Source organism: Paramormyrops kingsleyae, chromosome 12 (genome assembly GCF_048594095.1).
Source record: "Paramormyrops kingsleyae isolate MSU_618 chromosome 12, PKINGS_0.4, whole genome shotgun sequence".
NCBI lineage: Eukaryota > Metazoa > Chordata > Actinopteri > Osteoglossiformes > Mormyridae > Paramormyrops > Paramormyrops kingsleyae.
This window is the reverse complement of record NC_132808.1, coordinates 5729108-5741920: the sequence shown is the minus strand read 5'-3', so window position 1 is coordinate 5741920 and position 12813 is coordinate 5729108. Positions and strand designations below refer to the sequence as shown.

The 12813-nt window shown below is 41.2% G+C and overlaps 1 protein-coding gene across 5 annotated transcripts in view; it reads left to right on the top strand.

Moving 5' to 3' along the window:
- The window catches only part of LOC111837697 (limbin), a 72653-nt gene that overhangs the window by 29319 nt on the left and 30521 nt on the right, over positions 1-12813 (top strand). For all 5 annotated transcript variants that reach the window (XM_023799975.2, XM_023799974.2, XM_023799973.2 and 2 more), the window contains one exon: positions 6319-6478. In XM_023799975.2, the coding sequence (XP_023655743.2) occupies positions 6319-6478 (160 nt within the window). The remainder of the gene's footprint in view (positions 1-6318; positions 6479-12813) is intronic.

Genomic DNA, 12813 nt, shown 5'->3' with positions numbered 1-12813 from the left:
GCCAAGCCAGGAAGTTTATCACTTTTTTATTTAACAGGATGTCAGGGTTGTTCCAGATGGGTGTCAGTTTGCATGGGACCACTGAAGTTTGGTTTATTCTAAGAAATTCCCACCAGGCTGTCAGCGATGTGCTGATGTTGATGCTCTTAAAACAGCAATGTCGTTTAAGTATATGACTGATAAATGGCAGGTCCTCGACTCGAATATCATTACAGAAAGTTTGCTCAATATCCAACCAGTTAAGGTCTAAGTTATTTTGCGTAGTCCATTTTAGGACATATATCAATCTATTGGCAAGAAAGTAGTTGTAGAAATTGGGAAGCTCCAAACCCCCACAGTTTTTGGATTTCTGTAAAGTTTTTAAACTTATTCGTGGTGGTTTGGATTTCCATAGATATTTTGAAACTAAGGAGTCCAATGATTTAAACCAAGTCCGCGGAGGTTGACTCGGAACCATTGAGAACATGTAGTTAATTTTTGGTAGGATCATCATTTTGATTGTAGCTACTCTTCCCAGAAGTGATGTGGGTAGATTGTTCCACCGTGCAAGGTCATCTTCTATCTTTTTAAGCAGCGGACTATAATTTAATCGCGTCAGATCTGACAGCTTGGCAGAAATGTTAATACCCAGATATCTAATGTTCCCAGATTGAAGTGGGATAGTTGGATTGGACTGGAAGTCACAAGATATTGGAAGAGTAGTCGACTTGTTCCAATTAATAGAGTAATCTGATATGGAGGAGAATTTATCTATAATTCTTATCGTCTCCCTGAGGGAACCCTGTGTATTTTGAAGAAAAAGTAATACATCATCTGCATAAAGACTAATTTTATGGGATATACTTGCTGTTTGAATACCTTTGATATTATTATTATTCCGAATTGCTGCTGCCAATGGTTCAATAAATATAGAAAATAGTGATGGAGAAAGTGGACAACCTTGCCTAGTGCCCCTTCTGAGAGTGAAGCTTGGGGAGATTTGATCATTCGTTTTTACACAGGCTTTAGGTGAACTGTATAAAATTTTAATCCAGGTTACGAAGTTCTCACGAAATCCAAATTTTAGTAAGGTTGCCATTAGAAATTTCCAGTTGACCCTGTCAAAAGCCTTTTCTGCGTCCAATGACATGATTATGGCTTCCTTATTTTGAATGTTGCAGTAGTCTATTACGCCAATTAGTCTCCTCATGTTGTTAGTGGACTGTCTGCCTTTAATGAAACCCGTTTGATCTGGATGTATTATATAAGGTGTCACTTTTTCAATTCTACTAGCCAGTGCCTTGCTTATGATTTTAAGGTCCGCATTTATAAGTGATATTGGTCGGTAGCTAGAGGGGAGAGCAGGATCTTTGTCAGGTTTGAGGAGCAGGTTAATGTCTGCACAATTCATATTTGGAGGGATGCTGCCAGTTTCTTTAATTTCTATAACCATTCTATGGAAGAGTGGTGCTAGCAGAGGCCAAAATGTTTTGTAGAATTCTGCTGGAAATCCATCTGGACCTGGGGCTTTCCCGTTAGGCATACATTGTAGTGCATCATGAAGTTCCACTATTGAGAGAGGTAACTCTAATGCCGTTATTTGTTCATTATTTAATATTGGTAGGTCGATGTTATTTAAGAACTCTTCTATTTCAGAATTGGTTGGATTAATATCAGGTGAGTATAATTTTTTATAGAAGTCCCTAAATATCCTATTTATCTCTCCTAGGCTATGAGTTGCCTTCCCATTGGGGTCTGTAACTGAAGAGATTGCTGCCTTCTCCTTATTCTGTTTTAGTTGGTTTGCTAAAAATTTACTTGATTTATTACTATGTTCAAAATTGTCCAAGCGTAATCTCTGTATGTAAAACTGAGTTTTTTTGTCTCTTAATTCTTGCAATTTAATTTTATTTTTTCTCAGGTCATTGAGAAGGTGTTTTTCTTGGGAGGCAACATGTGCTGATTCCAAAGTTTTAATTTTCTGTTCTAGTTCAGTTTCGAGTGCTTTTTCTTTCTTCTTTTTATGTACTGAATATGAAATTATTCTGCCTCGTATTACAGCCTTTGCTGTCTCCCAGAGAATGCACGCAGAGATACCTGGCAGGTCATTTGTTTCAATAAATGTTGTCCAATCTTTTTTAATAACTTCTAGAAACTCTGAGTCCGTTAGTAATGATGTATTCAGTCTCCACCGTTTAAAAGGTGGTGCACTAACTTTTACAGTGACCGTCATAGTGACAGGTGCGTGGTCACTGATTGTTATAGGGTGAATTTGTGTGTCAGATATATCTTTCATAACTGTATTGCTCGTAAGAAAAAAGTCTATCCGGGAGTAAGAATGATGGACTGGTGAGAAAAACGTGTATTCTCTGAGCGTGGTGTGAAAAGTACGCCAGACATCGCATAGGCCGAAATCATTCATATATTGTTTTACTGTTTCAGATGATTGGCAAGTACGGTAACTAGCTGCTGTACTACGTCTGTCAGATTCTGGGTTAAGTACTAAGTTGAAGTCCCCTCCCAGTATAAGTTCTGTGTCTGAGTTCGATGATATTTCAGCAAAAAGGTGGTGGAAGAAGGAGGAGTCATCACTATTTGGACCGTATATATTGGCAATACATATCTCTTTGTTATATGCTGAAATTTTAATAATTATGAATCTACCTTCTGGGTCTGCGATAGTGTCTTTACAGTTGAAACATATTCTTTTGTTGATTAAAATTGCTACACCTCTCTGTTTTGAATTATAACTAGCTAAGTATACGTGTGGAAATTCCGGTGAATTTAATGTACACTGTCCTGTTTTGGCTAAGTGAGTTTCCTGCAGTAGGACAATGTCTGCCTGTAATGTTGTTAGATATTCTAAGATTTTATGTCTCTTAGCAATTGAGCCAATACCACGCACGTTCCAAGTGACAAAGCGTAGTGAATTCATGCTGTCCTAACTTAGACCCCCTGAGTGCAATCTAATGTTAAAATGGATGGATGTGTGTGTATGTGAAAGACTCTTTGTGAATGAGTCTGAATATGTCAGGATTAGTGTGTGTGCAAATATCAATGTGTGAATGCCTACATGTGTGTTATTAAGGTGAGGAGATCTGTCTGAGCTTGAGTGGGCATGTGTATATGTGAGTGTATGAATGCATACATGTGTGATGTTAAGATGAGGGGGTGCGTGTATGTTTGAGTGGGCATCTATGCATGCTAGTGTGTGACTACCTACGTGTCGGTGTGGGTGTATAGTATCTGGTAGACTGCTTCCAGATAAAACATTTTTGAGCGTCAATATCGATATGCAACAATTAACATAACAACCAAATTGACAATGATGGCCATAACAATAACAACAACAACAACAACTGCGACTGTAGTGAGACATTAAACAAGGGGGTTGAGGAACAGTAAGGGATATAAAGTGAACCAGCCTTAATAGTCTTTAGACAAAGCCGTCTAGTGTGCGGCGTGCGCTAAAAACCTGTATTAACTGCCAAACTTTAAAGTCAGTTTGTTAAATGCGTGTTACCTTAGTCGGAAGTGGTTTCAGTAGAGCCAAGCAGTGGTGTTCTGGTCGCGAAATAGTTGTCCATTAACATACAGTCTGTCTACCGCGATGACAGCTCGGGCTCCCTCCGCAATGAATTTTTTCCTGAGCTGGAACAGGATTCTGCGACGATCCAGGATTTCTTTGGGAAATTGGTCGTTGACGCTGAAGTCCGTTCCTCTGAGCTCCCTGCCTCGGCTTTTCACCAGTTCCTTTTGCTTGAAATGTTCAAACTTGGCCACGATAGGTCTTGGACGCTGAGCTTCTTTCCTCACCCCTCCTATGCGGTGGACCCGATGAAACGTGATGTTGTTGACGGTGTCCCGAGGAAGTTTAAGTTCTTGTTGCATGAAGTTTCTGATGGTAGCTTCTGCGTCTTCCTCTGCGCGCTCCGGAATTCCGGCGAACACTAAATTGTCCCGCATACTTCTTGCTTGAATATCAAGCAGGGACTCTTTCATGCGCTTATGTTCTGTGGAGAGTTTCGCCATACCTTCCGTGAGGGATGTTACGGAGTCTCTGAGAATCTTGTTTTCAGATGCTAGCGATTCCACCTGTTGTTGACTGTACTCCAGAGATTCCCGTAATGCTTGAAATTCCTTGTGTAGGATTTCTACAAGTGCCAGTCGGGCGTCAAAACTGGAAAGTTTGTTGTTAATGGACTCTAGGATATCTCCGTATTCCTTATCAGGCGATGAAGGGCTACTTGAGGGGCTGTTTGAGGTACAGTCCGAGCGTGTTCTCTTCGTGGACGGAGTCGCTTGGTTCTTCTTCATGATGAGTCGTTCGTAACACTCGTCCACGTAATCCTGTAAATCTTCCAAGCTTTCTTCGTCCAGGATGTAAATGACTGAACTTATTTATCCGATAAAGTACTATAAATACTATTATTAATATTTTGGCTTGGTTAAGTTGGCTATCGAAGTAAGTTTTGTTTTGTTTTTTTTTTTTTAGTAGGACGCTGCCATGTTGGATTACGCACAGCTCTCGCGAGATCTCACAGCATTACTCTGAGCTGCTGATTTGTGACCGGTGCATCGTGCAGGATCCTTAAGGAATTATCCATGTGGCTCAGAAAGCAAGTATCCTGTGCTGGTTGCCCTCGCCAGATTACCTGATGAAAGGTGACACCATGATGACTTGAATGTGTTGAAGATGGTGGACAACTGAAGGCTTTGGTGGGGCATCCTCCTGCTGTCTGGGGATTAAATATTCACACACTTTTAAAGTTCAATGATTGCTATAGATCATTGGTCTCCACTCAGTGGTTTTCTGTTCTTTTCATATGAATACAAGCATTCTATTAAGACAAACATGTTTGGAGTAGTTCAATTGCAATAGCAGATGTACTCCATCAACCTTAGAAAATCATTCTGCAAGGGAAGCATGGAATGTTTATAAACAAGCCATATCGCAACTTCTACAACTTCAGATCATGCTGTCATCCATAGTAAAAAAAAACTGTTTGTCCACCCAGTCTAGTCTGTTTCACTTTATCCATTTATCTGTTTATTTCACTTTATTGGTTCATTGGTTTTTTGCCCCATCCCAGCCTTGTCCCTACATCCTCCAAGATAGGCTCTGGGCCCCCCGCAACCCTGAATAAGATAAGCAGTTACAGATAATGGATGGATGGATGGTTTCTGTATTCGGGTCAAGCAGTTTGGTGGCCCACTCGGCCCAGTCCCTGCCGAGTAGCAAAACTCCCATGCTTTGCAGGACAGTGCAATACAGATGAAAAATAAAAATTCCCTCAGAAATCCTCCTGCTGCTACAGCTTACCTGTCTAGAAACAACCTTTTCTGGGTAACAGCTTGACCACCGTCTCTGTTCACCGTCTCATTATCTCAAGTGGACACTGCTGTTGCTGACCCATGATTCCAGTATGAATTCTGTGGCTGGCAGAGAAGTCGTATTACTGTAGGGTCCTTGAACAAGGCCCTTAATCCCACAATCTGCCCCGGGGTGCCAGATAAATGGCTGGCCTTGCTGTCTGACCCCAAACTTTACTACCACCTGCATATGTGTGTCTCATGGAGGGCAGGAAGGGCTGTGTGAAAAATCAGTCTTTGTTTTATGACATTTCCGCATTAATTAAAGCCAGTGCTTTCTGTTAAGCGACAAGGTGCACAGATTTGTAAAGTGCCCTTTTTATTGTGTATGCCTTTTGTTAAGTGACATCTCATAGATGCAAAACATAGGAACACGCTTCCCTGCAAAGGCTATACAGAGCAACGTAGGGGCGTATCTTTATTTCATGATGATGGATTGTAATGAAAACAACAATAAACCATGATTAAGGGGCCTAGCTCAAGGGCCCACAGCCATGTGGTTATTCTGCTTGAGGCCAAGTTTGAAATGGCGGCTTTCCGATCACAGGCACAGAGACTTAGCTTGCTGAGCCAAAAATCGCACCCAGCTCGTTGGCTGGAGGCCTTGAGTTTGAAAATGAGACAAAACGGACTAATGTGGTGATGTCATACAATGATGAATGTGATTGGTTAATGAAATGACCCACCCCCCGTTAACCCAGGAACACAACGAACCCCAGAAAATCAGGATATCCAGATAAAAATCAAGGAATTTCTATGTACCTGTATTTGTACAAAATGCAAATGAAAGAATCTTTTCTTCTACCTACAAACACTATCGTTCAGTTCTGCAGGGGGACTGTAATCAGAAGCAGCCTCAGTGTGGTACATCACTAAGATCGATAACCCTGTGTGGGCTTGGAGCTGAACCCCTCCCAGCTCTGAATAATCATGGCTGACCCTATCTCCACCCTTCTGCCCCCCCAGAGAGGCCTGTGCGGCTGAGGAGCAGTTGGAGCAGCTACTTGAAAAGGCCAAGAAGGAGCTTCTGCTGGTGAAGCAGGGCCTGGATGAGGTTCTGACGCAAGAGCGCAGCTCTATGCACTGTGAGCTAGTTAAGAAGAGGAGGGGCCTCATCTCTGACAAGGTGGGTCCTTGGTCAGCAGAAACACGGGGAGGGATCCCAACAGCCCTCTGCACCCACATTGGTCCTCCACCTGCTACTCAGTGGCATGACTTTAGAGATCCGTTTAATCACATCGTTAAGCAGATTCATAAAAAATCCGTATACAGTGGTACCTCAGTTCTCGAACTCATTAGAACTTGAATTTCAAGTCGAACCAACCAGTACGAAAAAAAATTGAGCATTGACGTGACCCCCACAGCCCATCTCACCTCGTACCCACAGTAATCCACCTCCACGTCATCCCTGTACACATTGAGCTCCATGTTATAATAATAAAAAGAAACAATGGACCGCATGGTATAGTCTAGTGTTGGCACAGTGTTGGGGCATGGCTTGGGGTTGCCACGATCTGCCGAGCCAGAACCGGGGAAGCAGGGACAGGACTCGGGAAACACGGGGGTTTAATTGAGAACAGGCAGAACAACACAATGACGCAGCAATGACTGAACTGGGGAAACAAACTGAAACGTGGACTAAATACAGAGGACTAATGACAACAACCAGAAACAGCTGATCACACGAGGTTAACGAGGGGGCGTGGCACACGGAAGGAGCAGACGATCAGGGCAGGACAGGGGTAGTGTTGGGGTACATTCTTTATCGTTTTGGAAGCCATTAAGAAAAACATGCTCTTCATGTTTTATCCTGTTCATTTTGTGTTTAAATGCTAAAAAAAAAAAAAAAAATTCGATCAGAACTCAAACTTTTTAGGATTCAAACCCGAGTTCTGATGCACCACTGTATGTGATTTTGCATCCATCTGTATAGCAACACTTAGGGTGTCTGGGGGCCTGTACCATGTAGCACAGGGTACTAGGTGGGGGGATTCTCTGCAAGGGATGTCAGTCAAGCACAGGGCACATACACAAAATTAGAGGTGCCAGTTAACCTAACCATGTGTGTTTGGACAGTGGGAGGAAATGTACACAGCACAAGGAGACCATATGAACTGCGCGTGCAAAGAGCCAGAGACTCTTCAGAGATCTGAGCTCTGAATGCTAATGCTGTGGCACCCCTGTATTTGATCATGCAGAATGAATTTCAGTGTACTTTACATCAGTATTCACTTCAGTGCAGTTCAGCGCAGTAAATGACTTTTCTCTAATGTATGTTTAATTATCTCAAAGTATCCGGTTTTCACTCTGCCTGCTCCAACAAAGCATTTTAACATTCAGCTCAAAGCAAGCCATCACAAGAGTGTTTGTTTTCCAAATGGTTTTCTTCCTTGAATACAAACCATTGTGTTTCAGGATAGATGATTTCACTGAATACATTTAATTGAAATTAGTTCTGAGGGTGTTTTTTTTTTTTTCCTTTCAGAACGTAGTATTTATTTTTTGAATTTCAGTAAACCTTAAATACTACTTGAAAATTATGGCCATGATATATTCTGTACATTCCCATTTATTTCCACGCTACACACATACACGCACATATACACACAAACACACACACACACACTCTCTCTCCCACACACACGCACACAAATGCACATATACACACACAGAGACCTGTACTCATATTTTTGTGGGGACCGTCCATTAGTTTCTATGGGGAAAAATCTAATCCCAACAATAACAACCTTAACCATAAGTAAACAAATAAAATACAGTGGTACCTCAGAACTCAAATTTAATCCGTTCAGAACTCCGGATCAAATCCTAAAAAGTTCGAGTTGTGATCAAATTTTCCCCATAAGAAATAATGGAAAACCAATTAATTGGTTCCCGGCCCCAAAAAATGACACCTAAATATGTTTTTTTTTTTAGCATTTAAACACAAAATGAACCGGATAAAACAAGAAGAGCACATACTGTACTAAACACATCTAAGCACATTTATCAAAACAGTAATTTGTAAAGTAAGAAAATAAATGTATCCAAACAATGTGTCCTGCCCCGATCGTCTGCTCCTTCCGTGTGCCACACCCCCTCATTAACCCCGTGTGGAATCCCCATGTGATCAGCTGTTTCTGGTTGTTGTCATCGGTCCTCTGTATTTAGTCCGCTTTTCAGTTTCTTTCCCCAGTCCGGTCATTGTATTGTCCGTCTGCGTTTTGCCTGCCTTACCTGTAATTAAACCCCGTATTCCCCAATACCCTGACGTCTGCGCCTTTGTCTCCGTTCCGTCCCCGCTCTGCACGACAATATTATTATAATTAAACGTATTAATGGTTTATTATTAATATTAAAATAATGAATAAGAAATCTTTATTTTAAATGTATTTTATTATATAATAATTACTGTTACTGTCTTTGTCTAAATGTATTTTTACTGTCAAAATATATGTATTCAGCTAGTGTAAACATGCACGATGCTATCACAGCGAATGCGAGGCTGAGAATGAAGCATTACCCTTTGTTTCCGCTGAGAGACGTGACTCATTTCCCCGCGCGTACAAGTTATCTTAGGTCGGCGTTCACGGTTTCACTTCTGAGATTCAGATCGAGTTCTAGGTAAATTTTTTTGGAACTGCTTGGTTTGACTTTTAAGAAATTCGAGTTCAATTGAGTTCAAGAACTGAGGTACCACTGTATAAGACTTTTGGTATTTTTATTTTTTTGATTGCTGATACTGATTTTAATTAAATTGAGTTCCCACAACGTAAGAATGACAGCTTTAATCACATTGTGGGGTCATTTGGTCCCTATGATGTACTATATACATCACCACACACACACAGACACCCATATACAGATATGTATGTGTGTGTGTGTGTGTGTGTGTGTGTGTTTATATTTTACTTGTATGTCAATCTGTACACATCAGCACACATCCATTACAAAGTCATGGAAATAAATGCTAATGTACTGAATATAGCTGAATATGGTCATAATGTTCAATATGTATACACACACACACACACACACTCACGCACAGTTAAAGCATGACTCACCCTTCCATGTTCCAATTAGAGCTGGGCGGTATGACCAAAAATTTATATCATGGTATTTTTCAGTTATATCGGTTTCACAGTAAACGATGGTATGACTGGGCGTTTACCACATTTTACAGGATTTTACAGGACACATTTTTGTTTACGTTTTTGCATTTTTCCCACATTAACTATATTATTTTATTATTAGCCATTGCGCCTATCAGCTACCTTAATGATGACATACGGCTAACATGTTTGTTGGCTAACTGCTTATAGATGAACAACTAATGTTAAGGTGTGTGGCGGCCAAGTTAACATTTTTGATAAGTGTTTAATAGCTGAGTGTTGCTTTACTGACCTCGCGAAATTTCTCATAAAGACCGGGATGTCGGTCTCTAAGATGCTTCATCAACTTTGACGTGCTACTTGACTTCATCGCTATAACTTTGTAGCGCTGTTTGCATAGAGGCTTATCGGCATCCAAATGGCACTTTTGCGTTTTTTTTTTTTTTTTGGACTAAAGCAGCTTGCCAAGTGCCTTCAACTGCAGCATATGCCATATTCGGCCAACTCTCGGTATGTGAGCGTTAACCAGCGTGAATGCATTCAGCGGCTATTGGGAGGAGGGGAGGGGCTGTGTGTGTGTGTGTGTGTGTGTGTGTGTGTGTGTGTGTGTGTGTGTGTGCGCGTGTGAGCGGGTTTACCTATCCTTATGGGGACACAATGTCCCCATAACGTGATAAATATCCGTTTTTTTTCCCTTATGGGGACCGGTTTCCTGGTCCCACTACGCAAAAAGCAATCATAGATGTTTGTTGGAAAGATCTGCTAACATACACAGCAGTCCTATAGGTACCACTGGAAGTTTACAATGACCCCTGCAAGTCACCAATTAGCCATCTCCACTCAGTCCTCGTCTTGTCCTTCTTTTCTTTCTGTTCTATCCCTCATACTGTTTTGATGTCTTGAGAATTATTTAGGCTGTTCATCTTGTTTTATTATAGTATTTTATTACAATATTTACGTTGTTATTCCTGTTAACGTTCATGATGATGAGATTGAGTATGAAAATGACATTTTTGCCATGGTGAGTTAAGTCTGAAAGAACTACTGATTTTTTTTTTTTTTATGGATTCTTTCCTATTGCATTCAATGTGTTTATGAAAGTCTATGTACTCATTCTCTGTGATTTCCCTCATGTAATTTTATTTAGCTGTCACCGAAGCAAAATGTTCAGGCTTCTTAATCAGCATAAAACCATATTCACACACACACACACACCTCTCCATATATTCCTATTTTCTGTCATTGCTTGAACGAGAATACTTTTTGCCTGTCTGTCTGTCTGGTTTGTTCTGTACTTGTTCCCCCGGCAACAAAAGGAAGCTTCCATTTGCTGCAAGTTCTGTGGTGATGAATGCAGGGAGGAAGGGATGCTGTCCGAGCAAATTGAAAATGGTGTTGCAGAAAGCTGTTTGTCAGTTAACCTTATTCACAGCAGTGGTCAGTAATCATTTTATTGTTGATGATGATTTAGCTTGCAAAGTAGGTTCTGCTTGGTTTGATTGAATCACAAATTGACATTTTTGCTTGCTTGGTGTATTCTTATGTCTGCCTAACTGACAGCGTTCATCTTCAATGGTAGTTTTCTAAACTAATGGGATAGAGATACTCTAAAATGTATGTGCAATTTTTAACTCCAATATGGCAGTGGAAGGTTATAAATGTTTAATTACATCTTCATTATTTATGTGTGTCATTTAGTTAATAAAAGCACCAAAAATCAAGAATTGGACAAACCAAGAGGAGTCATAGATCATACAAGCTAAGCATTGTGAATGTGGGGCACCAGCAGGGGGCAGCAGATGACCTCAGCATTGGATTAGATTAGGGGTTTTCAACTTTTTTTTGAACCAGGGACCTCCAAATGAAAACAGAGCAAAGCTAGCTACCCCCTACCACAATTGTGTGATCACATAAATCACGATGGATAGTGGGGGGAGCTTTAATACTTTTTTGCAGGGTCAGGGCTCCTGTTGAATGTTGAATGCAAGTATTACGGAACCAGGGGGTCAAGTATGGGAGGAGTAGAATAAACCATCATGAACTGATTCCAGAACCTGGACATTTCAAATTGTGTCCTGATGACACCCATTGCCATGGAAAGCAGAGGTTGATAAATAAGGAAGGGTAACTTCAATATTAATTTCTATGTCCTATCATCTTTTACAGCAAATGGCTGGTAATTTAATCAAGGTGAATGGGGGGGACTGTTTGTCAAAGTGGAGGGCACTGTAATGTTTGTAGTGTGTGGGGGGTGGCCGTCACCTTCGGTTCTGTGTTTCCAATGGAAACTGAATACAGTAAGGTAGAGGGTCTGATGGGTGGATGAAGCAGGGTGGGCAAGGTGGTTAGCAAGACCCCACACCTCTATAACCTCCATACAAATGAACACAGAATGCTTAAATCGCCCCTTATATAGCCTTTGTTATGGTCTCTGTCCACCCATGTCTCCAGCCTCTATCACAGGGGTGCCCAAACAGTTGATCGAGATTGACCCATAGATCGCAGAGTGATTCTAAATCGATCGCAAAGTGCGTTGCAGGCGTCCATGCACTTGCATTACAGTACACTAATCGTATACTGTAAACATGTAGCACGCAAACATGTCAGATGCCAAAAGATCAAAAACATATCATTTTTATTCAGAGTGGGAAGAGGATTAGTTTTTTGCTTACTCAAAGTCCATATGTCTTATATGCAATGCGAGAGCGGCATTTCAAAACGATGCACAAAAGCTACGAGAGCGAGTTCCCTGCTAAAACAGCCATACGCAGCCGAAAACTGCGAAAACTGAAAAGTCAGTTAGCAGCTCAGCAGTTTTTACCTGCTGCATCTTGCCAGCGCCACTAAGGTAGAGAAATATATTTACACTTTTTAAATTTGTAGAATTACCTGGATTTGTCTGGATTTCCTGTGTCCATGTTAACTATGTATAAAGGCAATAGCTGGAGAGTAAAAGAGAAATAACTATGGCTCCCTATTTGAACTGGTAGATCTCGGCACACTGACCACTTGAAAAGTAGATCTTGAGTTTAAAAAGGTTGGGTCAGGGTCATCTGGGGGGGCTATGGGCTGGTGTCCAGCCTGCATCCATCACAAGGCATATAGTCACACACAATCACACACTAAAGGCAATGTAGATACATCACAGCCTAACTGCATCTCTTTGGACTACAGGACACCTACACAGGCGGAACCTGCAAACTGCACACACACAGAGCAGGGCTGGGACTGTAGCCCCTGACCATGGAGCCACCGTAAGGAATACATGAAATAAAATTTATTGCATCATCTGGCAGCCCAGTCACCTGTAGCTAAATGTGGCTACAGAGGTTACACTGCACCACCACCACCC